The sequence below is a fragment of the Balaenoptera physalus genome (genome assembly GCF_965194825.1).
Source record: "Balaenoptera physalus genome assembly, chromosome: 12".
NCBI classification, from domain to species: Eukaryota; Metazoa; Chordata; class Mammalia; order Artiodactyla; family Balaenopteridae; genus Balaenoptera; species Balaenoptera physalus.
Window position 1 is genome coordinate 4,653,928 of NC_138897.1, and position 25,903 is coordinate 4,679,830.

General features: G+C 53.1%; 1 protein-coding gene across 2 annotated transcripts; it reads right to left on the minus strand.

Moving 5' to 3' along the window:
- Window positions 1-8,144: 8,144 nt before the first annotated feature.
- On the minus strand, window positions 8,145-25,407 carry CNDP2 (carnosine dipeptidase 2). 2 transcript variants are annotated; one of them, XM_082417808.1, is made up of 12 exons: window positions 25,318-25,407; window positions 22,500-22,590; window positions 21,283-21,426; window positions 17,718-17,880; window positions 15,526-15,614; window positions 13,868-14,068; window positions 13,529-13,613; window positions 12,630-12,790; window positions 10,640-10,804; window positions 9,530-9,671; window positions 9,170-9,317; window positions 8,145-8,780 (listed from the first exon to the last, which is right to left on the minus strand). In XM_082417808.1, the coding sequence occupies exons 2-12, from the start codon at window positions 22,557-22,559 to the stop codon at window positions 8,711-8,713; spliced, it is 1,428 nt and encodes a 475-aa protein (XP_082273934.1). In that variant the 5' UTR covers window positions 22,560-22,590; window positions 25,318-25,407; the 3' UTR covers window positions 8,145-8,710. The 2 variants fall into 2 exon arrangements, with proteins under 2 accessions (XP_082273934.1, XP_082273935.1); XM_082417809.1 differs by lacking the exon at window positions 25,318-25,407 and adding an exon at window positions 24,747-25,237.
- Between the last annotated feature and the right edge of the window lie 496 nt (window positions 25,408-25,903).

Sequence of the window (25,903 nt, forward strand, 5' to 3'; positions counted from 1 at the left end):
ACTTCCTGGGTGAATTCCTCAGTCCTGCTGTCCGGCTCATGCATTCTCTCTTCGGCTGTGGCCAGTTGCCATTAACATCCTCTACTGAGTTACTGCAGTGACTAGTTTCCATTTGCAGGGTTGCTAATTGGTTGTGTTTCCTATCCATCTGTTCTTGACTCATATGTGCCCACTTGTTTTATAATTTCTTATTCTTAGTCCTTCATTTATCTCTTGAAGATTTTAAACGTACTTTGTATCCATTTTGAAGCACGTTCTACTGTTTGCATTTCAGTGTCAGTAAATTCACTTCCCAGTTAATTTTGTGGATTATCTTTCTTATTGTTAGTGTTTCTAACATACTTCAGAAATTTAACCTGCGGGCTCAACTTGAACGACGACAATTGGTTTATTCTCCTTCTCTCTGCAATGGTTTGTGCCTAGAAATCTGGGGTTACCTCCCCCTGGTGCTGCAGGACGCCCAGCCCGGGGCCAGGTCCCAGGCTGGAGGCTTGGCACTCCCCATGTGCGATGGGGGCGGCACTGTGTCTTCAGCACGGAGACCCACCCCACCCCTGGGTTCCGAGCAGCGGCGCTGGCTCTGGCTGCCCTCTGTGCCTGGGGGTCTTTTGGTCCCTGTGACCCTGCAGGCATCTCGTTCCCAGGTGCCATGGTCTGTTTGGACCCAGAGTCCAGCAAAGCCACAGCTTCAGCCCCTACTGACCACTGTGTGTTTTGTTTTATTTCTGTTCAGTAGAGATATTTATTCTGTTTTTGAGTCTATGTCTTTTTAATTAAAACATTTAAAGTACATGTAATTGCGCTGTTTGAAGAGGATGGCAGAGAGTAAGAGTGAACTCATACTGAATCTTGATCAGAAGACCCTACCACGAATTCATCTCTATAGCCTGGCCCTGTGCCAGCCTCAGTAAACAGTCTCAACATGAAGACCCATCAGAAACGCATCCCCTCTGGGGACAGGAACCCCTCGCATTCTGGTGTGTAGGAGTTACCTACTGTCCTGTGCACTGGGCTGGGACAAGGATGTCCTTAGGCTTCAATTCCCTGGCTCCAGTGTTTCTCCATCTGCCCCAAGACAGTGAGACTAAACGTATAACAGCTTGTCTGGGCTCCACCACCCGGACGATGTGCCCATACTTCCCTTCAGGCAGGAGCTCTGTGCTGGCTGCCCTGACGGGGTCAGAGGACCGAGGCTGGACTCACACCACCTCTTCTCCCTCCCACGACACCTCCAAGGGCCCGGCTCCCAGCACCAGTCAACAAACTCCTCCGCAGCAACCCAAGTGAGAATTAGGTTTTATAAAATACGTCTGCTCAAAAATAGGTTCCGAAATCTTTTTGGTAACTTAAACCTTTAATTTACATTAAGTTAAATGATGGGTGATCATTAAATATCCAGATCATTTCTAAATAAGATAAAACACTGACATTTCTAAACATAAGTTTAAATTTATATACTTTTGGCTTATTACCGAGAGACTAAAGGTATTTGAGTCTGTTAGTAAATATGTTCTTTCGCCACACTGAAAATAACCTGTACTATGAGGGAGCATATGCCCCTAGAAATTATGACATGATATGTATGTAAATTTGCTCACCTACTACAGAATGTTGTATGTGACAAACAGTTCACGATTGCCTACCTCCTAGTTTTCACTAGATGTTAATTACTAAGGGTTAAGAATTCTAGTCTTATATGTAAGTGAAACTACTAGAAATAAAAAGGGTAAAGAAAAAATCTCTATATACAGAGTATGCAAGGATGTAAAATGTGATTTTGGTAAAAAAAAAAAAAGTATAAGGTATGAAGATGTGTTTTCGTTAAGGGAAAAGGAGAATAATTTTGTCCTAGTGTAGAGGTTATTTAATGGTTGTTTCATTTTTTTTAAGGAGAATAAAGGACAAAAAAATAAATAGGTATAAAAAGTTGGAGAAGAGAGAGTGAGAAAAAAAAATCTTACGTTGTGTGGTCAAGCTGGCTAAAACTAAATGAATTTATTCTAAGATTTTTGTTTTTTAAAAAAAGATCTTTAATATCAACAGTGTGCCTATGCAAAACTAGAATTCAACATTCTTACTCTGTTAAAAGGACAAGGTTTTCTTGGATTATTGCAAAAGATTTTTCTTCACCTGTTGAATAATCTGCCTAGAAAACATAGATTCTGCACTTATCAAAATAATTTCCTGTATTTCATGTTGTTTTAATCAGCTCTTTGATGACTTAAGAAAACTGAGTCTTCTCAATATTAAAAGAACTAAAGTCTTTTTATAACTATGCAACTTTCTGAACATGCCTTTGAAATCTTTTAAGTCACTTTAGTTAGAGATAACTAAAAAAAAAAAAAGAGATAAATAAGTATTGTTTCATGGTGACTTGTGATCACATTGAATCAAGTGTCTTAAACCTGTTGACATATTTGAGAACCTCCCAAAGTCAAATTTTAAATGAAGTCTTTTTTGACCTAGAACCAACTTTGGGATTTTTCCAGAGGGCCCCCAGAAAATATCAAAGATTTGTTCTCTCTCCTTATAAAAATAGTGATATGAAACTAATTAGGCTTATTTGATATGTTAAGTTACATGAGAAGCATTGTCAAATAAAAGCGATGTTTAACAGGTTATATTTGTATGGGTGTATGCTACTAATATAAGTATTTCAAAATTGTGCAAAAATTCCTGGAAATTTGTCAGTGTCCTTGCTGTCCAATTAATCATCATAATTCCAATTTTTATCTTAAAACGTTGTATGCCTTAGAAATAATCAAATTTCCTTGTCCACTGAGTCATTTTTTAAAATGAACTCTCACCATATCTTTAACCATGGCTATTTAAAGTCTTTTGTCATTCACAAAGAGTTATAGTTTTATTCTGATTCTTCTCTGAAAACATTTATAATCAGCTACAGGCAAGAAGCAGCACGATGACATCACTTGAATTAACCTTGAGACCATGCCACTGGACTGAGCAAGGATTTCCAGAACTAATGGAAAAGCTGACGGATTCATAAAACTTGTAACCCAAGATTTAGCAAAACAAAAGTCATTACATGGGACTGAATGAACTGATGACAATGATTGCAATTTTTGTGACTTTTTGTTTGAAATATTGCTAGTTCTTTAATGTTTTGTTTCCAGGTTTAAGGAAAACTTTTTTTCTCTTAAGCTATCTGTAACTTATAGTAATCTGATAAATTGTATCTTTGTAAACAGAATTGAAACATTTATGTTTTTCTCCCTCATACCTCCAGTATTTATAAACTTTTACTGAGTGCTCTTATTTTCATGACACTGTAGTTCATATATATGCAAATGCATAAGTTAAATAAGAATCTTTTCTCTGTATAACAGGACTAAATTGAAAACATTGGTTTATTACCAGGGCCTTGGCTGAGATGCCATATTTGAGAATGATAGGCATAGAATCAGATGTGAACGGAAGTTTTAAGGAACTAAACTTGACTTTACTGAGCCAATAAAGCCTCCTGAAAAGACAGCCTGGTGCCTTGTTACAGAGTTCCTACTCTTACAGGTGAGTAAGACAGGTCACTTTCTGGCAGACCCAGGAATCTTTAGGTATACTGGAGGCCTCAAGAAGAAGGGAATTCACCCAAATCTTGGTTATTGCAGGTCAAGTCTGATGGTGACACTTGGCTTGGCTTCCTGGCCTTGAGAAGCTTTTACAAGTCTAATCTGAGATTCCTTTTGAAAGTTCCAGTAAAGTGGACTTAAGAGCTGATATGATCAAACACTACTCTTGCAGCACTTCTGCAAATAATCAGGCCAAGTGTAATGAGACTAGACTGTTTACCAATTAGTCCTGCTCTGATTATATTTGATAGGAATGGAGGTCACTGTCGAGAGAACATTATGTTACAATAAAAAACTATAGTACATCCATTATCAGATCTAAGCCCTATTCACTCTCTTTGAGGTTTTGTTATCTATTCGTAAACTGGACCCTGAATTCTGCTAGTTTCCTCCAATATCTGGCTACAACTCTTTAAACTAACATTTCCAATTTTCTCCTACCCTTCTAACTTGGAGTCACTAAGAACTAAAGCTGCCCTTTTCCTGAAGCCCTACAAACTGGAGCTGATATAAACTTCAGAGAAATCACCATGATGAATCACGTATGGACAACTTGCTTGACTGCTGCTGGGTGGGCCACTCGGAAAGTTCACCAGAATGCCCAACACCATCCCAGAGTCATTCAAACTACAAACCAGGAAATTTGCCAGAATTGCCCTCACTCCACCATCTACAGATGCTTTGAGCCCAACAGCCAGAGGTTTTCTTGACCGACTGCCCTCTGGACTCAAAAACAGAATTTGTAGTTTGTTTTAATCATTAACCTTTATTTTTGTTTCCTTAGAAATGCTTCTTATTAAATAGGTCATTGCTTGCACCACAGAGAGCCCTAAATGAGATACAAGTAGATCAGGGGCTGCTTAGGGTTGGGGCAGGAATAGGGGAATAGGAAAGTAATCGCTAAGGAGTATAGGACTTCTTTTTGAGGTGATGAAAACATCCTAAAATGAACTGTGGTGATGGTCACATATATCTGTGAATATACTAAAAATTATTGAATTCCATGCTTTAAAAATGCAGATTCCTAGACCTCCAGCTCAAAACTGTTCACACTAATGTTCTGTGTGTGTGTGTGCGGGGCGGGGGGGCGCAGCGGGAAGCAGAGCAGGGTTCAGAGTTCAGTGAGAAAGGGCGGCGAACTGTACCTGGGTGTGTAGAGCTCTCCATATCACCCTCTAAGTGGTACTTGGACTGCTGCGTTCAGCAGTTGGACGTTGTGCTCCGTGGTTTTGATAAGAATGTTGCTTTCCGTGGGAAGAAAAGACGAGTATGGAGAAGTGTGCTGTTGAACGTCTAGTTCACCCCACCTGCCTGGGCCTTGCGTCAGCACCCCGGACCCCAGCATTCACTGAGGGGAACTGCCTTCCAGGCACTGTATAAGATGCTTGAAAATAATGCCATTTAATTATTTGTTGGAACGTACAGCCACCCAAAGCGTGCCGATAAACTACTTCCAAATGCCGCGTCGCTCAGGCTGAGAAAGGGAGCACCTGAGAACGTGTCTAAGTGCAGGTGGGGATCCGCTCCGTGACCTGCCTCGCCGGCGTGCACACGCACCGTCAGGCAAGCGGAAGGCTAGCACTCTGCTCCCCTAGACTCTGAGCGCTGGAGGGTCTACTCACCATCCTTCCTACTTTGGGATCCACTGGGCGGCAGTTCTGTGGTCTCAGCAATTCCCCCGGACCTCGAAGGAAAGTGGAAGAGGAGGTCTCACCAAGGCCCTCAGCTGGGCACATTAAACATCCCCCCACGAAGGGCCTGTCTGCGCCCTCCCCACTCCCCCAGAGGGAAGACAAAGCTGGAATAGTGGACCTATTCACATTCGGAAAACAAAGCTGCTTCAGAGACATGCGTTCAACTCGCCAGCAGAGGGAGAGACAATGCATCTCACATGCACAGACATGGGATGAGGCAGCGGCCTGGAAGTCATCTGATGTTACTGAAGGCCATCGAGGCCAGCCCAGGCCGTGGGTGACAGCCCAGGGGCTTTGCCTGGCGTGTGTGGAGGGTGTCACCTTTGGCAGGGAGCAGGCGCACGTGCCCAAGGCTGGCAGACCTGAGGGAGGCCACGTGAACACACACTGTTACCTTTGGCAGGTGACACCTCGGCCCTGTGCTGTCACTGTGACCCTAGAACGCGTCAGCATGACAGGCTGGGCATCAGTCTGCTCCGGCTGCCACAGTGAAGGGCGGCAGAACGGGTGGCTTAAACAACAGAAATCCATTCTCCCCTAGTTCTGGGCCGGGAAGTCCAAGATCAAGACGTTGGCAGGGTTGGTTCCTCCCTGAGGGCAGGGGGATCTCTGCCTGGCCTCTCTCAGCTTCCAGGGGCTGCAGGCGATTGTCCATGTTCCCTGTCTTGCAAACGCATGGCCCAGCCTCTGCCTTCGCCCTCACGTGGCCCTCTCCCTGGGTACATTCCTGTCCACACGTCCCCCTTCATAAGGACACCAGTCATACTGGACTAGGGCCCGCCCAGATGACCTCTGCAAAGACCCCGTCTCCAAATCCGGTCCCACTCTGAGGTACTGGGGGTTAGGATTTTAATACGGATTTTGAGGGGATGCAATTCAACCACTAACAGGCTGTGAGTCTCCAAAGCACTTAGAGAGACCTTTCAAATCACCCCAGGCCTGGGAGTCAGAGTTATCCCTGGGCGGGGTTAGTCCCTGGTCTCTCCCACATGAACGGCTGGGGCCACAGGACCAAATCCATCCAACGTCTGGGTCCTGGTCCACACTGTTCCCTCCTGGGTGGGTTTGACCTGGACTGTCTGCTGTCCTGAGGAACTTCAGCTCCTACTAAATGACTGTTCCTTTCAAGCTGTGCATTGAACCAGCCTCTCCTGCAAGGCCATTTCAGGGAACACACGTCAAAGGAGTTCTGCAAACAGTACCTTCACACAGCAGTCCGCTTCAGGGCCATTCCCTTACGACGTGGGGGAATGGGTTCTACTAAATACAGCAGATTTATGATGCCCAACGTCGACCTGAAAGGAACAGACTGCACTTGGCTCCACTGTGAGCCTGAGACGGCCCATAGTCACATTTTGATGTGAAAAGGTGCAAAGGAGAAGGCAGGCAGGCTGGGAACACCATCCTGACCTCCACTCAGCTACTCCCTAGAGCCCCAGAGGCCGATGCAGATGTTAAAATTCTCTCTGAAAAGTGAATGACAAAGTGCTCCTGGAGTCCTTCCTCTTTCTAATGCTAGATACTCATTTTTTTCTCTGCTTTCCTTGGGACAAAGGTCACGGTATAACCACGGGGCAACAGAGGCACATAAAGGTTGACTCCCCAGCATGTCTTTCCTCTCCTGCAGTGATAGAAATGTCATCCATGCATGTTTCCTGCCTCTCGTGCAGTTAGGAGTGGCTGTGTGACTACCTGAGAAAGATGCAAACTCTGGATGGTGCCCAGAAGCGAGGAAGCCTGTCTTCCCCCATCCCTCCTTCCCACAGGCTGGGGCTGCAGGCTGGAGCAGAGGCCACGACCTTGACGTTGAAGCCGGGGAGCCCCGCCTGCCCGAGAAAACTGTCATCACCTTGAAGACTGTGTCGTCGTGGTCACAGCGGCCTCACTAACACATGTGGTTTAAGGATCCTGACACGTCTACCACCCTTTCCTGATGCCGTGGCCAAAAAGCAAGAGCAAAAGGAACTTCGACTTTCCCTTGGTCGCGCGGAGACGCTCAGCTTTCCTTCAGGCCGGGACTCCTCTCGGCTCCCTCTCTTCTGGGTCAAGAATGCAGCCCAGTAAGTTCTCTTTTTCTAAATAAGACCAGGCAGGGGATTCTTGTTAGCAGTCAGCTTCCTGCCGTGGAGTAACACCATTCAGGGCAAGTTTGGGATTTCACAATTGGGGAACGCCTCTCCTCCCACAGAACAGTGGGATGAATGCATTTCACGAGCACTGAGTAAAGCTTCTTCCCCTAACTGGAAACTAAAGTGCACAGAGCCTGAGCAGGCAGCTCCAAGGACTCGGGCCCCGCAGGGTGCAGGGTGCCTGGTACCAGACTGTTCTCCTGGGTGAGCCTCCCCGAGGACCAGCAGGATGGGTGGTGAGGGTGGAGACAAGGAGGCTGCGGCTCCCGACGCCGCGAGGACGCTGTGGAGGTGCCGCCAGGGGAAAGGAGGGGGACCCGGGCAGTGAAGGAGAGACCCAGGGGCGGAAAGTGTGGCTCCACTCCGCCCGCTAGGTGTCAGGCGTGACAGGGCCCAATAACCGGCACCCCCGTCCCCCATCCCAGTCCCGGCCCATGAGTCAGGAGGGCCAGCAAAGTAGACAGAACACAGGCTTCACTCACGATCAACAAGGGCCCGGTTCCTTCGGGGGAGTTTAGTGTGGCCTCCTCCGTCGGCTGGGCCGGGGGACTGTGCTGTTTAACCCGGTCGGATGGGCTCTCCTGCGGCTCGGCAGCACCGGGAGCGGGGACAGGAGAGGACGAGCGAGACGGGCACCGGCGTCCTGAGCCCGGCCCCAGCCCCACCAGCCCGCTCCGCGTACCTCACCGCGTGCAGGCACGCGGCTGCGCAGAGAAAGGCGCACAGGCGGCAGCTCCTCCAGAAGCTCAGCTTTTTTTATTTAGCAGCTCAGGTTGAGATCAAATAACCCTCCCAGTAGGTTGAGGTTTTGAGGGATCGTAATAAACAGAAGATGTGGAACACCAGTAACAGTTAAGGTCTTGAGAAAAGGACAGAATGTGCCCAAGACAGCAAAGGACAGAAAGGATGGCCCTCGAGGCACCAGGTGCCCGCGACTCAATGTTCCAAGTGTGTGTGACCCTGACTCTGGGGGCAGAGGTGGGACCAGGAAGCACCAAGGCCTCTCTTTAGCCCAGTGGACATCGACCAGAACTTTCTACAGAAGAACTTGTGCTTTTAGGCCTTGGCTATTTTCTGGAGACACCACTGAGAATTCAGCTGTCACCCAGGGTCGTTTACAAGCCCCCAGGGCTGAACATTTATCGCTGCCGGGATAGGTTAACTCCATCCTGAGACAGGTGGGTGGTCTCGCGTCCACTCCTGGAGGCCTGGAGAATCTGACGAGAGGGAAAGGAGAGAGACGGGCTTCCGCGTTCCTGAGCGACAGGAAGAGCGCAAGGTGATGGGAGGAGGGCGGTGCTCAGTTCTTCAGCTGGGACACTTCGTACAGGTATGCAGCCAGCATCTTGGTGCCTTCAATGTAGTTGTGCCTGACAGGGAGGAACAGTCATCACGCTGGCTGGTGTCCCGAGGGCCGGGCACAAATACTGCGTTCCTTCCGGAAGTGGACATCCCACCGGCCTGGTGTGCTGGCCCTGAGCACTGCTTGCCTTGGTTCTCAAGTCCAGTCCGATTGCCCCACCAGGGACCAGCCCTGGTCCTGGTCTAACGGAACGCGTGGCTCTCAGCCGGTACTTAGTGTGAAGGGCCTTACCCGGACCACAGCTCCTCCCTGTCCGGATGCGAGGTCTCCACCTTGTGTCCTAACACCCAGGGCTCTGTGCTCTCCCCCTGCCCTCCAAGCAGGGCCTTTCTTTGCCTCAGTCCCTGATTGGCCCACCCCAGTCACCCCAAGACGGCCCCTCTTTTCTGCCCTCACCTGTTGAGCTTTTCATTCTGGGAGTGGGCTCCATCATCTGCTGACCCCACGGGCAACAGCATGACATTCTTCCCTGTGGCCTCCTGAAATGTCAAAGTCACAGGAATACTGCCGCCTTCCCTGGTCAAGTCCGGCTCAACACCAAAAACTGAGGGAGAATGGAATAAAAGACACTGAGCTTTAGGGCTGCGAGGCCAGGGATCCGCCACAGATCTACTGGCCCGCAACCCCAAGTCCAGATCAGCAGCCCTGCTCTCAAGGTTGGAGGTGGCACAGCCCAGCCCGCACAGAGACAGAGCCGACACAGCCACACGCCCACGATCCGCCAGCGCCTATCCGCCCCCAAAGAGGACGTCTGACCTGTCTTCAGGGCTCTTCTCCCAGCCAAGTAATGAGGGTGGTTGAAGTCGGATACCCAGGGCTTCCCGCCGTGGCTCAGGTACACCTTGAACTTGTTGGGACTGTGCAGTTCAGCAAACTTCTTGGTCAAGTAGCTCGTAACCTGAAGCACAGGCAGGAGAGACAGTGTCTTACAAGCCTGGCCTTTGACCTAGTGCTGGGGATCTACTCCACAACAGTCTCTGGGGGTGAGTCCACAGTCGTCTACAATGGGTCTATAAGGGGTCTACAGTGAGTCTATGGGTCTACAATGAGTCTCATCTGCTGCTGCTAAACACTGATCTGCATAACTACGATAACAGAAAAAGGGATTTTATCATGAAACAAACTTCAGTTATTTAAGGTAAAAGGTAATGTTTTAATTTCAAGCAATTCACCCTTTACGTAGATATTCCCATATGATGTTAATATTTAAATCCCATATGATGGTAACACTTAAATCAAGTTTAAAGAAAACGCCCCTTGACTTGCTTTACAAAAACGATTACGGCTAAAGCAAAAACAGCCCAGGTGCTGACCCAGGGTCACCTCGTGATGAGAACATCTCAGTCCTAGGCTTGGAGAGCGGCCCTCAGTTTCCCCTCCCAACAGGGAAGGTCTTGACTCCGTCTCTCCATGAAACCCCCCGGGGGAGGACGAGGGACTGCTCCCCCGCAAGCCTGGCTGACTCTCAGGTACCAGACGCTGCCCCACTCTGGATCCACCCCCTCTGGAAGCTGCCCCCCAGTCCTGGACGCTTCCCCCTCTGCTGCTCACCAGGGACCAAAGGCCCGCGGACTCCCACCATAACACAGGCAGCCCGAAGTCAGCAACTGCCTTGAGCCTCGGGACGAGGTCAGAGATGAGATTTCAGCACGCCTCAGCAGTGACAGAGGCCACTCGCACGGGATGCCCTTTTACGAGACCTTGATCCCTGATTAGCTCTGAACTGCTTCTTCCAGCAGCCGCTGAGCTGGCGAGAGCCGAGGACAGGGCTGTGCAGGTGGAGGCGCGCCCTCCCGCTGCCCAGAGCCCCGCTGACAGGCCCCGGGTGCGCAGCACGCCCCGCCCACGCCCCAGCACCCCACGTGCCTGCTCGGTGACCACCTCAGGAGTCATGTCTGGCACGAGCCTGATGGAGAACTTGCCGATCACTTTGCGGGGAATCACGGTCTTGACCCCCGACCCAGAGAAGGCACCTTCGATCCCGTGGAGGGAGAGGGACGGGTACCGCCACCTGTGCATCAGGATGTCTTTCTGCAGAAAAACGACAAAGTGGGTCGGAGACGGCACCGCCTGCTCACGGAGGAGCCCGGCCGGCCTGGGGTCCACACACCGTCAGGAAGGCAGGAGCGACCCGGCAGGGCCGGTAGATGAGCCGGCCCCAAAGGCGCTCCGGCAGCCGCTACAACAGCCCCCCAAGGGGCTTCTGCGCGCCCAGGACGGCCGCAAGCGTGTCCTCTCCGCGCCTCCCAGTGAGTCCGCACCGCCCGGGTCAACAAAACTGACCACACAGGAGCCACGGCGTTCTGGCCAGCCCCACCCATATGAGGGCTGTTGCAGAGCCAGGGGCACCAGGAAGGGGAGGGAGGCATGACCCCGGCCATCCTAGGTCCTGGGCTTACAGGACACCGAGTGTGGGGCGAGCTCCCCGAGGAGGGGAAGCCAGGCCGTGCATCACGTCCTAGGCCGGTGCCCACGGACAAGCCCGGCAGCCTCTGCTGTGGGGATGGGCACAAGGCAGCCCCCCGTCTCGCGAACGTCTACTTGACACGGCCGCCTCTCATGCCCCTCTCGTCCCAGCGGTGGCACGTGACGTATCAGGAGAGGACACGCTGCCGCCCGAACCCCTGGGCTTCCTCGGTGACTCAGCACGTAACTCTGGACGTGTTTGTGAACCAAAGAGCCCAGTGATGGCCGGAAGGAGCAGACACGGCCCTTAAGCAGACACCTCACGTAAAGGCAAATGTTACCGGAAGGCAGCGGGGCAGGAAGAAATACAAATGTGTCCAGAGCCCAACCTTCCCCAGACTCGTCTCTCCCCTGGGACTAGTCTCTCTTGGTCACGGCGTAAGGACCCAACTGACTGCTGCCCGCGAGGACCCCGTCTGGCTCCGCCTGTGAAATCCTTACCCCGCTCGGTCCTCTCCGATGCGTCCTGAGCCTGAGGGGTCCCCGGCCCCGCCTCCCCGCCCCCCCAGTGCCCCCCGCCCCAGCGCCTCAGCTCCTATCCCGCCACACCCCCTGCCCGCAGTCTGTCCCCAGCGAGGGCTCATCAGCGCGTCCCTCTACTCAACACCAGTCACACCGCCGTCTTCCAGGACAGTGCACGACCTCCTCAGCAGATCAGAGGCCTTTCTGTCAGGCATCTTCACTCCGAACCCCGGGCCTCACTGGCCGCCCACGAGCGGGACAGCTGAGGCCTGCTCTGCCGCTCAGCCCCGCCTGTCTCCTGCAGGCCCGGTGGCACTCCCGTCTAAGGAGGCCTCCCCCTCCCCCCAGGCGCCAGACCACCCCACGGTGGCCTCCGCACACCCCCTAAGCTTCTCTGCCCGTCTGTCACCTGGAGAGGTGACACTCAAGGGCCAAGCCCGGTTGCGCTCCTCCTGCATCCCCAGGGCCTGCCGCTGTGGTTCAACTAAAGCTTAGTTAACCACGTGAACTTATAGTCACACCTTAGAAACCAGGAACTAAGCTAATTAAGAGAAAAGTCACAACACGATTTTCTCCTGACAGTTAAGTAAATGTTTTGTGCAAATGGTTTCCACCTTAGCACCCAGCTCTGTCAGGAATGGCTTAAATCATCTCTGGCCAGGTGGTAAAGTGACTTCCCCACATGTGCAAATGAGGAAAAGCCCCTGCCTCTCTGCAGACGTCCCCCAGCTCCCGAGCTCTCCACAGTCGACATGTGACACGTTAAAGAGCTCCCAGCTCCCAGCCTGGCACGTGGTGCCTTCCAGCGCCTGCACCATCTGGCTGCTCCCGTGCCCGGGGTACGCCCGAGTCCATCCAGCCCTCAGCCTCCGGCCCGGGGACCCTGCAAGCCCGGCGGGGGGCAGGCCTCGCGGCGCCCGGGCAGCACCTTGCAGCCGTGCAGCAGGGTCTGTGTCCCCACATCCCGGGTGTACTCCTCCAGGTCGAAGTCGATCTTGTCGTAGAGCTCCAGCTCGTCGTCCGTCACGGAGGCCACCGCCTCGCTGATGCCCGGGATGAGGATCTTCCCCGTGCGGTCCATCAGGCAGCCTGGAGGAGTGGGGAGGGTGAGCGCTCAGCGTGCATGCGCTCCGTAAGGCGTTCTGTTACCGTAACAACCCAGGGAGGAGAGCGGGGGCACCTGCCGTGTAACACACGGAAGGCTGGTGAGCCGTCCACGGTCATGGAGCAGGATACACACGGAGCAAACGGGCTCCCGCAGGCCCGCCCTGAAAACCACTCCTCTGTCCAACATGTCCTGTTTAAGGCACGTCCCACGAGAAACTACCTGCTCCCACGCTGAGGGCGGAAAACCGAGTGGGGCAGGGTAGACTCCAGTCCCAGAAAAGTCAGCTCTGTGCACGGCCGCCGCCGCCCGCCATGGAAGGAAACAGGACTGAGCACACGGCGGGCCGAGGCCGTGCGCCAGGGGGACACCAGGCAAGGGAGCCGTGGCCTCGCTCTCACAGGGCTGAGCGCGCAGGAGACTGCTGCGGCCAGTCACAGTGTCAACTAGACCGAGGTTGACGCCCTCCAGGGACGTGACACGCAACGGCGTCCAGAGGAAGGACGGCCGTGACAGGGCAGGCGGGGTGCCCGAGTCGGGCCGCGGAGACGACATGGGGGGGAGGGGAGGCAGAAATGAAGCATGGGGGTCTTTTAAAGGGACCAGTCAGCGGCGGGGGGCGGGGGGTGGGAGGGAGGGACAGAAGGCATGAAGCAGCCTGGAAGCAGTGCCTGCACCAACCTCCCGCCCGACTGCCACGCGGTGACGGAGCCCACGCTCACCCATCAGCATGATGAGGTCGGTCATGGCCTCGTGCACCGAGCCGCCGTACACGCCGGAGTGCAGGTCTCTGTTGCTGCATTCCACCTGCGGACACATGGCCACCCTGCTTGGCTGCTCACGGGAGCCCGTTCTTACCGCGCGACAGTAAAGTGAGCAAAGAACGTTCACACGACCATTTTCGAAATCAAAATCTGCTCCCTCAACAAGCAAAGCAAGGTGCTTCCTAAATGCCAGAACTCTGGCAACAATCAAAAAATCCTCTTGGAAACGCCAACCACAGGAGAACGCATGGGCACCCAGAGCCCTCCCAGCTGCTCCCCGCACGACTCGGCACAGACCTCAATGAAGAAGTAGCAGATGCCCCGGAGCCCGTAGGTGATGCAGGGCTTGTTCTTCCCCAGCCAGTAGTTGTCAGAGATGCAGACGTAGTCCACATCCTTAAAGAACACATCCTTCTGGGCAAAGATCAGCGCATCCAGGCCTTCGGAGCCAGACTCCTCCATGCCCTCCAGACAGAAGCGGACGTTGACGGGGACTTCCTGGGCAGGAGGCCGGTGAAGGAAGGCACTCAGAGCTCACGGGCTTAGAAGCAACAGCCAGGAAGCCACCCAATGTTGGGAAGTCACGAATTTCAAATAAGTGACTTCCTCCAGACCGACCACTGGGCGGGCTGTGTGTGGCCCACAGAGACCCTCAGTCCCCAGGCGCTGGGCCACCAGGGGACAAGCGTGGCTTCGGCCGGTCACCCTTAGAAGGACTCCTTCCAAGGAGCTCCCAGCCCGACCACATGTGCCACTCATCGGGGTCTCTGCGCTCGCCCAGCGCGAATCACCGTCTCCAGCAAAGCTGAGCCGCCCTCTCTAAAACAAAGGCCACGACACAGACAGCCAGAGCCTTCATCTGCGTGGCCACCAGCAGTGCACGCCAAGAGCGAGAGCGCGCTTCCCCCAGTTCAGAAGGCGCTCCACGCACTGCAAGCCCTTCTCCTCCAGAGCTGACAGTGACCCTAAGATGCCACGTGGCTCCTGCTCGGTGGGCTTCCAGGTCTCCCCAAGGCTGTGCTGTGAAGCACGCGGCCCTTCCACAGGAGACAACGTGAAGCCACACCTGAGCGAGGCGGTGCCAAAGGCCATGGAAGGCTGGGCCCGTACGGACTCACGTCTGCAGGGTCCTAGCTCAGAGGTGCCCCCAGACAGCGCTGCTCACCACACGCACCGCCCCTCTGCCACTCCAGTGGAACAGGGGTGAGGGGAGGTGCGCTGAGCGGCTCTGCCCTGCACACGGCCACCCCTCCGCTCGGCCACCCGCTGATCCCAGGGGCCCTGGAGGAGAGGGGCCTTCCCGGCCTGAGCCCAGCTCCCTCGAACCCTTTTCAGATCTACCACCCCATGTCCTGACAAAAATGCTTGTCTTATCATTCTTATCGCAACACAAGATAAAAGCAAGATGCAGAAACTGCCTATATGTTATGATCACAATCAGATTAAAAAGAATTCTTGAAAAGATTGGTAAGTAACAAAATATTAAGTCTCTGAGGCCTGGATTCTAGGCACCTCTTTTTTGTCTCTACTTTTCTGTATTTTACAAACTTTCAACAAGGAGCAGATGTTTCAGTTAAGGAAATATATTTTTAAAAATCAAATTTAGTTTTAGGAGGATAAAAACCACACAGAGAAAGTAAGGGTCTGTCGGCTAGCACAGGGCCCGGGTCACGCCCTGGCAAGCGCCCACTTCCCAGGCGCGGTCAGAGCCCGGAACTCTCACCTGCCTGGGTCCCTGCTGAGCCACCAACAGGGTGACCTTGGGACAAGTGTAAAACCACTGCACCTTCAATGTTTCCCCAAACTGGAAAACAGCCTATAAACTGGAAGATGACAAGCCTGCTGTCTCCTGGCCCGCGCTCTTTGATCTTTAGGGGCTGTTCTGGGAACAGAACGTCCCACTCTGCATCCCCAGGTGCAGCAGGTGAATCGGGCCCTAGATGTGGGCGGCGTACCTGACACGTTTTCTGGAAGGCTTCCAGGGCGTTCATCCAGCCGGCCACTGGCCCCTTATCATCGGTGGCTCCTCTCCCATACAGTTTGCCTAGAACAGCAATCAGCAAGTTCATCAGGTGACGGTCGCAGCGCACAGAAAGGAGCACCTCTCGGTGAACATCTGACGACATCCCAGCGCGACCCCACGCAGCCATCCTAAGCCTCTTCTTCGTGTCAGAAGCCCCATTTCCATTCTATCAGGAGCCCCGAGTCTCCACCCAACATGATCGTTAGGCTCTTCCAGAGAACTCGCCCGATCTAAGAGCAAGCCGTGGGAGTGCGGCCAAGGTCCCCACCGTCTCAGGGCACGCGCTGCAAACCCAGCTCCGCGGGACCACTGCCACTTGGCTAGTGTGTTAAAATCTAGTCCACAGCCAGCCGGCAGCAGCGGGGGAGGGAGACCTGGCTGGATGCAGGTGCACCGACCAAGGAGAACCACAGTCTCACCCACACCACAGCCCAATCTGATGAAGAACAGAACTGACGTCCGTCACGCACCTCTCTAGGTCATCACTAAAGGACAGGACGCTGCCCCTCCCCAGTGTAACCGGTCACCTCCCCCCTGCACAGCCACCTCCGGGACCCCCGTACAAAGGTGGGTGTCTGGGCTGGGCCCTGGCCATCTTGAAGGACACCAGGGAGACACGCCCAGACCCCCCTCCCGGACCGGATGCAGCGTAAGGCCCGAGGGAGGCCAGAGCCCCGGGCGCCGTGTGCTCAGGGGCCCCTCCCGGCCTCAGTCTGTCCCGGTCGGTCCCCTGTCCTCCTCACCCTTAGCCCATTTTCAACGTTCGGCAGGTCAACCTGACCCACCCCAAAGCGGCGTGGGGCTTAAAGCCATCACTGCCTTGGGGATTTCTTTTTTAAACTAAATCTGCTTTTCACAAAAGCTAAAGAGCTCTTCTAAGACGCATCCTCGTCCCTGTGGCAAACACTGACCAAGCGACCCCAGGGAGCCGGGGCTGTGTGGGCCGAGGCGGACAGAGGCCGAGAGCGCCCACCCCCGGCCCGGCACGCCAGCAGGCATGTGTGGGCAGCTTCTCCGGGCTACGGGGGCGCTCCAGGTTCTTCTGTCCTGCGTGTCTGTGTGTCTGTCTGGGGGTGGGCTGTCAGGGAGGGGCTGAGCAGTAGGTGACCAGGGCTGGCGCAGAAAGAGGCGCAATGAGGGGAGAGAAGATGGGGCCCACCGGGTCCCCCAAGAGGCACCGCTGTGGGGCAGGGCGGGAGGCGGTGCAGGACCCGCCTCCACAGGCCAGGGGAGGGCCTTGCAAGGGGGAAGAGAAGGGGCGGGATGAGGACGACCTCCGGGGGGTTCTGGTGCAGGGGTGGGGAGGAGGGGCGCCGCTGGGAGAGGGGAGAGGGGACGAGAGGAAGGGCGGGGGCCCAGGCTCTGGACTGAGGACACGTTAGCAAGCGCACCCTGAGGACCGCTGTGCGCAGCAATGGCGTGACTGTCCCTGAGCCGGGGAAGCTCCAACAGAAACTCAGCGTGTCCCGCAAGAAAGGCTTTACTTAAAGACGGTCTGCACTCGGCCCAAGGGGACGAGGCACAAATGAAGGGGCTGCTCCACGTGGCGAAAGGCTGCGTCCAGCGCGGAAACGTGAAGGTTCAGTGACGAAGGCAGGCGGAGCCTTTACCCGGGGCGGGTTGGGGGGCAGCGAGAAGCGGGGTCAGTGCGGGGGGCGGTGAAGAGGTGCGCAAGGTGCCCGCGGGGCCCAGCCCGGGAGCCCTCGATGGCTTCACTGAGCCGTCACTGCCATCCTCACCAGGGCAGCAGGCATCGGGGAAAGGCCAACGCTTCCCTAAACCCTAACGGGAGCTGCTAAAATGCGCCACGGAAGCAGCTACGAATCGGATCAGATTTGGATCCCAGGTTTTGGGATGCTGCACCACCTCAATTCAGATCGGGCTTCCTGGGAAAGTGTCAGCAGGAGAGGGAAGCCCAGCAGGCCCAAGGCCCCAGAGACCTGGTTCCAACAAAGAAAGGAAGGCTTTCGGAGGTTTCAAGGATGGATGCACACGCGTGAGGCTTCCAGAACCCAATTTCTAGATCATGTACAAACAGCCAGCTCTGGAAAGACAACCCAGAGGCCACGGGTGCACCTCCTAAGCAAATGCCACAAGTCCTCGTCCCTGGGGTAGCGTCCCTACCGTCTCGCTCCACCAAGGTGAAGGGCTCGCTGTCCCAGCCGTCCTCCAGGGCTGCCGGCTGCACGTCCAGGTGTCCATAAATGCACACCGTTTTCTTCTGCGGGTCGGAGCCCAGTGTGCCGAGTAAAATGGGCGGAAGTGGTATCTCCGAGCCATCAGGGAGCTGGGGGAGGAGAGGAGGCCATGGAGGACAGGCTTTGTTTAAAGAGGGTGGTGTTTACAGAAGATGTTATCAACATGCCCTGGACAATCTTATGTGTTCTCATCAACCACTTCTATTGCAGAGTTCAAGATCATACTGTTCAACCGAGTCATTAATTAACAAGAATATACTTTCCCGTAATCCGGAGCACAGAGACTGGACTACGGCCATTCCACCCTGAACATGCCCCATCTCATCAGAGCACAGAGAGTGAATTATGTTTACTAACTGCAGGTGGCTTGGTAAATTTTTAAAGGTTGATTTTTGAAAAAAAACTTTTATGTAACAAAACATATTACAAAGGCTGAGTTTGGGATGCAGCTTAGTTCATTATTTTCTAAAATAATGTATAAAAACTACGGTAATCTTAAAGCAGAAGATACATTTTGAAGTTTTTTATGTAAATTACAGTCATGCACAGAAAGGGCCGTAGACAGGGTATGATGAACTGTAATTTGCAGGAGGCCACACTGCATGAAGCCGCAGTAGCTGGGACTCCTCCTGAGCCTTCTCCCAGAGGCCGTATCAGCCTCCCAGTCCCCTACGAGCGGGGGACAGATATTAATCACAGGATTCTCTCCTCATCTAGGGTAGAAATGCAGGTGTACGAAGGCAAGCCAGTGCCAAGCCCCACATCAAACTCAGGTCCCTTCCAACATTCACATCAGCTCAGCGTCTGCACCTTCCATGGTAAACCATGGCCCACGAAGGCCCTGCAAAATATCCGGCACCCCATCCTCCTCGCCCCGTTCCTGCAGTCTAAGAGGACAACCCGAGGTCCTTACAAAGTGCCACCAACGGCAGGGAGGGTGAAAGGAGCACGTGCTGAGTTTCAACTGCAGGAGCGAGGAAGAGTCACAGAGGAGCCATCACACACCTGGGTGTCAGGCTAGTTACTAGAAAACGCTCTGAAAACATACGTAACTAAACAGAACACACAAACCAAACTGGTAATGAAGCTACGGTAACGATTTACAATTAAGAGGTAAAATGAGCAGCAGCTAAAACCGACAAGCAAATCGGGACAAGGGATGGGCCGGTAAAAGTGTCCTTCGCCAAACTCCCGGGGGCACTGAGCACCTCTACGTCTCCGTGCCCATCAGGGAACGTTCCAGGCCGCCGAGTTCTCTCAGGATACGGGATCTGTCCTTCCAGTACACCCTACTCATAAATGCCAACTTAACTGCTGCTGACCCTGCAGCTGCCCACGCGCAATCCTGGACTCCACCTCGCCACCCACCCACACGAGCTGCCCTGGGGCTGTGTCCTCGCGAGGACGGCCTGTAGCCACCAGAGCAAAGAACCGTTCTCGAAACCAAACGCCCTGACCTGGTCACACAAGACACGGGGCGCTGCGGTCCCAGCTGGCCCTTTGCTTGCCTCATAGGAAAGTGATTTTTAAAAACAGATTTTCTCTAAATAAATCTCTGCTCCAGGTAGCTCCTCCGAAACACTTTAGCATTTTCTAAGAAGCCACTTGGGCCCATAGATATTCATGCCACAAACTGCAAATCTCTCTCTGGGTTTCCCCACTTACTCAGATGTCACAGGACAAGGCCTGGGCGAGAGACACAGTGATGTGCTCACAGGGAGAACGCGCTGTCCTCTACCAGCATCCGTCTGGGCACAAGTCTGTGTCAAGGGGTCCTCACGTCTCCCTCCTTTCCACCCATTCTAACGGCCACCACACGAGTCCAGCTCCCGACCCCTGACCCACTGCACCGGCGCCGGGGGCTCTCCCGTCACTGCTCTGCTCAGGAGCCATGACTGCCCCATTTGCTGAGCTCCTCTGTCTGGCGCTCGGGCCCTCAGGGACAGGGCCCGCCACCGCCCGGGGCAGCGCTGGGCTGCAGGCAGGCCGGACGTGACGGCTCCTGCACCAACCCTGGCAGGGAGGCCCCAAGAGCCCCAGATCAGCCCTCCCACCGTCACATCGGCCCCTGAACCTTGCCCAGCAGGGACCGGGCTCCCAACATCTCTCCTCTGTGAGCCTGAAAGCACCCCAGCTTCTGCGCGTACAAGTGCTGACAGCCACCCCACACCTGCCCCAAGTCACCACCAACTCCAGGAAAGGGCAACACCACTGCCGGATGAACTGATGGGCAGAGGGGACCACATGTGCTATGGCTGCGCCCCACGAGGACCTCGGCAGCGCTTCTCTAACAGTGATGAAAGCTGCCAACTCCTTCCCTGATAAAAGTAGGCATCATGGAACTCAAATAGTGTGGCAGTCATTTAGTCTTTCCTGGAAGGCCCTTTCTGAAGAACCGCACTGTAACATCCGTGTTAAACAGAATAGATCCATCTATTTTAACAAAACAACTCTTAAAAATTATTTGTCACCTAGTTTTTTTTTTAATATATTAGGAAAAAAGGAAGAGGAAGAAAGTCAAGTATGCTCCTAACAGACACTAACTCAAAGAAACTTGGTTTAGCCTCTCATGAGTGGGCAAAGTGCCAGGAAGCTCTAATGTGCCTTAAGTAATCTTCAGTTAACTATTAAGTCTGTGGTCAGAAGAAATCTCACACAAACAACACTGGACTGGGAATCGGAAGGCCCAGATTTTAACCTCCTTTGCCATGGGCCTATTATTGGTTCCCAGGGAGACAGAGCCCACCTGGGCCTCTGTGTCCTTCCATTTATGAAAAGAGCTGAATGTCCATATCTGAAATCCCAGGATATGGTTTCAACGGACACATAAATCATCAGGCAAGAGAACCAAGATAAACCAAACCCAGTTATCCCTGCAACATAAAAGAGCGTTACAAACTTCGAAAATGCATGCCACGAAACATGTAATTAACACGGGACTGAAATCATCTGAAAGGAAAATAGTGGAATAATGCACCAAAAAGTGAGATTGTTCATTCAAGTTAGAATCTGTCAGAATCCTGCATTAAAATGCAACTGAGCCCCAAGTCCCACACATAAAGTAGCCCTTTTCCAGGAACCAAGTCATGAAAAGTGCTGTTTCTACCAACTGGGGACAGACACAGTGGGTGTGAGTGGGAGTCTCCATTAGTTTTGCATCTGATTGGCAAAGAGCAACTTCCTGGTCTGAAGGCTGACTGACTGCTGGGAAGGAATGCCAGCTCGCCTCAGAATGGCCATTATGTTAACTTCTGCTTAGATAACACTCAACAGTTCTCCTTCCTGGAGAAGAGTGATGAGTATCACAAATCTCTGTCTAATTCAGCTCAAGAAATCACACAGTTTAGCATCCAAATCAGGCCTTCTTTGTTTGTTTGAAAGACCAGCAGGTTATCTGAAGCAAAGACATGTAAGAACTAGCCGAGGCCTATCAACTCCTCAGTAAACCTGCTCGTTGTGGCTCTGCAGCGAGGAGAGTGCCGGCCGCATACCTTCTGGTTCCCAATGTCCACCAGCTCCACGGAGCCCCCCAGCTGCTTGATGTCGGCAGCGGCGACCTCCATCATCCTCCTGATCTCGCCTCTTTTCTCGGGCCACGCAGACACGCTCTGGATGGCCACCCATTCCGCAAGTTTCTGTTTGTGGATGATAAGCAGAAGGGATTCTGAAAAGGTGCTCCTTGAGGAAGGAAGGTACTCACAAGGGTGCCACTGTCCGGCCCACAGAGGTCACTTGCTACCTGCGGCCACTCCATTTGGAACGTGCTGCCCAGACGCAGAAGAAGAGCTCCGTGGCATCTGCTTTTTGCTTAAGATATAAAGGGACTGCCTGTACTGACCCTACACCAAGAACTATACAGCATGACAGGAAAATCGTTAACCGTAAAGCATGACGTGCGTGTAACATGTACAAAGTTCCAGAAACACGTTTACATCTGCATCTGACAAAATTACAACTGAAAGATACAGAAAATACCCAATATTTTCAGAGTCCAAGTTGGCTTATTTACCACCCTGACGATGGCCACGTTCTCAAAAACAGAAGTTTTAGAATGAGCACTCTAAAGATTTCACCTGAAGCATGTCTACCAAGGGCGATCTTAACGCACGATTCTTTAAGTTAACATCAAGAAACAGATTAATACATAACATTGCCATATCATTTAAAACATGCTAAATGTAAAATAGTTCTTTATATCTACCACAAGAATAAACAAAAATCTTCAATTAGCTTTGCCATTTCTAGAAACAGGTATTAAGAGTTTCTGTCAAAAGCCAACTTATATACTGTAATGAGAAAGCAGAGGAAAAGACCTCTAGACAATACACATTTTCAGTTACTTTTTTTTTGCGGTGACAACACTTAAGATCTACTCAAGTACACGATACAGTTTTGCTGACTATAATCACCCCGCAGTGCACTGGATCCCCAGAACTTACCCACCTTGTAACTGAGGTTTGTACCCTCTGGCCAACACCTCCCCAGTTCCCCACCCCCCGACCACCACCGTTCGACTCTCAACTTCTCTGAGCGCAACTTTTTCAGATTCCACATGTGAGATCACACTAGCGCTGGTCTTTCTCCATCTAGACAGTATCTGTAACACTTGATTAGAACAGCATAATTCATATTAGCTTCTTGAAAGTTTCTCTGGGTACCATGCAATTAAACTGAACTTGAATGTTTACTAGAATAAACATTCCCTTACCTTAACGTAGCGATCCTGATTCTCATCAACGTACTTAAACAGGGCAGTGAGGGCCGACATCTTTCAACCAGACCGCAGAGCTTGGAGATTCCTGGAAGGAAGAAGAATCTGTCAGTGCTGCCTCGAGACGGGGTCCAACTGATCAACAGGCCTGGAGGCACCTGTGCAGGATCATAAACTGTACTCCACCCCCCGACCAGCACTGGACGCAGTCGTCACGAGGACTCCAGCAAGTGACCTCGGCAGATACAGTGGTTCTGGAAAGCAGTCAGAGGCTCAGGCTGATCTCCATTCTTTTTTCAGAAGGAAAAGGTACACAGAATTGTATGTCAAAATGGAAGGTAATCGAAGGAAGGGCCTGAGTTGAAGACAATCTGATATAAATTAAAAGCAGGTACTCCCCAGGAGCACGGACATACCGGCATTTTAAAACGTTTTTTAAAATTTAATTTTACTCTCTTAAAGCACACAACTTCCCCCTTACTATTACCACAGAGGAAATAATCACTCCAAGGCTTCCACCAAAAATGTCACATCTTGTCTCTATGCCACAAACCAACAACACAGCAAACAAAGCCCGAGGAAAGGATCGTAATTCAGTTTAAGGAAACTGACAACCTGGGCCCAGAAACAGCCAAGACAACGTATGAAACTCCACTAGGGGCCGATTAAGATTAAAGAAACTTCCAGCCTCCCAGGTGCATTTTCTAACATCCAGTTTCTGCTCTGTGAGACCCAACACGCCCTGCTCCACCTTACAAATACAGGGGAAAAGAAATCATGGGACTCATCATCTTTTTTCTTTGTTTGGCCGTGTCTCAAGGCATGCAGGATCCTACTGATAGTTCCTCAACTAGGGATTGAACCTGTGCCCACTGCAGTGGAAGCTCGGAGTGCCAACCACTGGACCACCAGGGAAGTCCCGACTCATCCTCTTTAAAAACTGGAATCAATATGAAGCACAGAAAATCCTGGAATTGGCACTTTCAAAATGGGTTCTCCCCCCTTCCTCCAACTGACAACTCAGATTCCATCACGTGGCAAGACTCAAACCTCAGCAGTGACAGGAAGTATTTCAGAACTGCAGCTGCAGCGTCACAAGACCCTACCACATCTCTGTAGTTACAGAGCAGGACGCCAGAAAAGCGCCTGCGTATGGACACACTGTAGTTAAAGAGCATCTTTTTCTTGGTATAGGATTCTGAAGTGACTTCTAAAGACAGGAGAGACTTTATCCACTGAGACATGAAGCCTGGCAACAGATCGAGGAAGTGCAGTGTGAGTTCAGTAAGGTCAATCCTCTTCCCACACCCAGAAAAGAGCATACAAACCTTCCAGCCAACTCAGAGGGTTTCAGCTGAGGCTCTGACCTCAAAGACAGGGATCCCTGAATGCAGAGGCACAGCATACAAGTCAAAGTTTTCAATCACAAAAGAAACCCTATTTAGCAGGACAATATGCTACATCAGGTACTTTTGAGCTTCTGGTCATTAAATGCCACAAATCCCACACTCACTGTAATATATTCTCATTAATATTATGTTCTTTGAGGCCCAATTAACCAATGGCCTTCCAGCAAAGGTCAAAGATTCAACTATCTAAGCTGCACCTTTTATCAAAGGAGAGTAAACAGAGACCAAGACCGACTGTTGAGCTCTGCAGGCCACCTCACCAAGGCTGGAGAAAAAGCAACTGCTCCTCTGAACTGCTAACCCAGTCAGAGAGGTCAGGCCAGGTCCATTTCTCCCTCCCACTCACAGTTCTGGTTTTTCCCGTTTCACCACCACTTCTTTTATATGCCCTGGCGAACTCCATTTATTAGGGTGAAAGCACCGAGCTGGAGTGAGCAAAAGCAAATATTACCCTCTAGAAAGAAATGCCAGCCTTACTCTCCTCTTGGCATCTAAGGTTCTGGGGAGTAACATAACTTCAACAGTGAAACTAGTGTGAGAGGAAGAAGTGATACCGTGGCACCTGGAACCATCCAGCAATGCCTACGAATGATTCTCCCAGTTCTGAGTGCCCCCATCCTGTCCCGCACTGATTCAAGGCACATGGTACCCTAAACAAACGCCTGAATCAGGGCTTCAAGTCTGTGTAAAACCACTGAAACAGCTGTGGAGACCTCTGGTTTGCCCAATCTAGACCTTCAATCCAAACGTACAGTTCTACAGAATTACTTCTCGCCACCCCTCCCTGCAAACACCAGGGACGACAAAGGCATGAGTAAAACCTGCACCAAATCACTGAGCCAGCACTAGGATCCCGTGTCGGCGGCGCGGGCGGCTCGGAGGCCCTGCCCGCGAGGCCCAGGGTCTCAAGGACTCGGTGCAGGCCGAACCGGGACCAGGCATCACTCCGCTTGACAGGTGAGAAAACGGAGGCTGCCTGAGGGCGGCCAGCTGCAAACTCCCAGCCTTAAATGTGGGCGGGGGCTAGAGACCCCTGACACCGGGCCTCTGACCCCCGGGCGCAGGCCGTCCCGCGACACCAAACTCAGGCTTCCGCCAAGGGCTCTGCTACGAGACACAGGCTTTAGTTTTCTGCGGGCCTCGCCGAGGGAGGGTCGAGAGACCGGCGCGAGCGCGTCCTCCCCGGCGCCCCAGAGCCCGGACCCCCGAGCGGGCCTTTTGACCCGACACCCTCTTCTCCCGTTAGGCCGGCCACGCGCGGAGCGGGCCTGCGTCCTCGGCCCCCCAGCCGCGCCCGGCCTCCCCTGCTCCCTCGGAGGCGGCCCGGGGCCCCACGCTCCCGGCCTCCTCCCCGCTGCCACCGCCCTCAGGGCCTCCCCGCCTAGCGGTCCGTGACAGAAGCTCACCAGCCCGCCGCTGCCGCCTCGCCGCTTCCGTATCACGTGCCCCGGTCACGCCCCCGGCGCGGGCCCGCCTCGCTGCCGTCCCGCCCACCAATCCCCGCCCTTGTCCGGAGAGCTGGCGTCGCCCCGCCCCCGCCGCCGTGCCGTCCACCAATCGCGGGCCTTGCTGGAGACGGCGTCTCCCCTCCCCAGCCGTCGCCCCGCCCCTCCACTGCGCGGTACGGGGCGGGGCGGGGCGGGGCGGGGCGGGGCGGGGCGGGGCTGAGACCCGGGGAGGCGGGGCTCCGAAGCACCTGCCTGGGCGGCGACCTCTCTCCGTCCATCGCCTAGTGCTTTCACGGTGAGGCCCGAGAAGTGGTCTTTAGTGCAAGGTGGTCCGAAGTGGGGGCGCCCACACACACCCCGAACCCTCCCGCCGAAAGCTCCCGTCCCCGCAGGCTCCTGAGGGGCGCGCGTTGCAATTTCACGTAGCTTTGGCACTTCGCTCGCCAAGCCTTCACCAGCACCATTGCTGAGAGGGGGAAATATTTTAGTATTTAGTCTTCCAATAATCCTAGGGGTTAATGAAGAAAGTAGACCCACCATTTAC

Bases quoted from the DNA above. Each gene is read 5' to 3' on its own strand.
- CNDP2 (XM_082417808.1), bottom strand. From the start codon at position 22,559: ATGTCGGCCCTCACTGCCCTGTTTAAGTACGTTGATGAGAATCAGGAT. The intron at 14,069-15,525 runs GTACGCCGCCCA...CCTCCTGCCCAG, and splicing joins CCTTCCAGAAAACGTGTCAG to GAAGTCCCCGTCAACGTCCG. The intron at 13,614-13,867 runs GTCTGTGCCGAG...ATGTGTCCGCAG, and splicing joins TCTGCTACTTCTTCATTGAG to GTGGAATGCAGCAACAGAGA.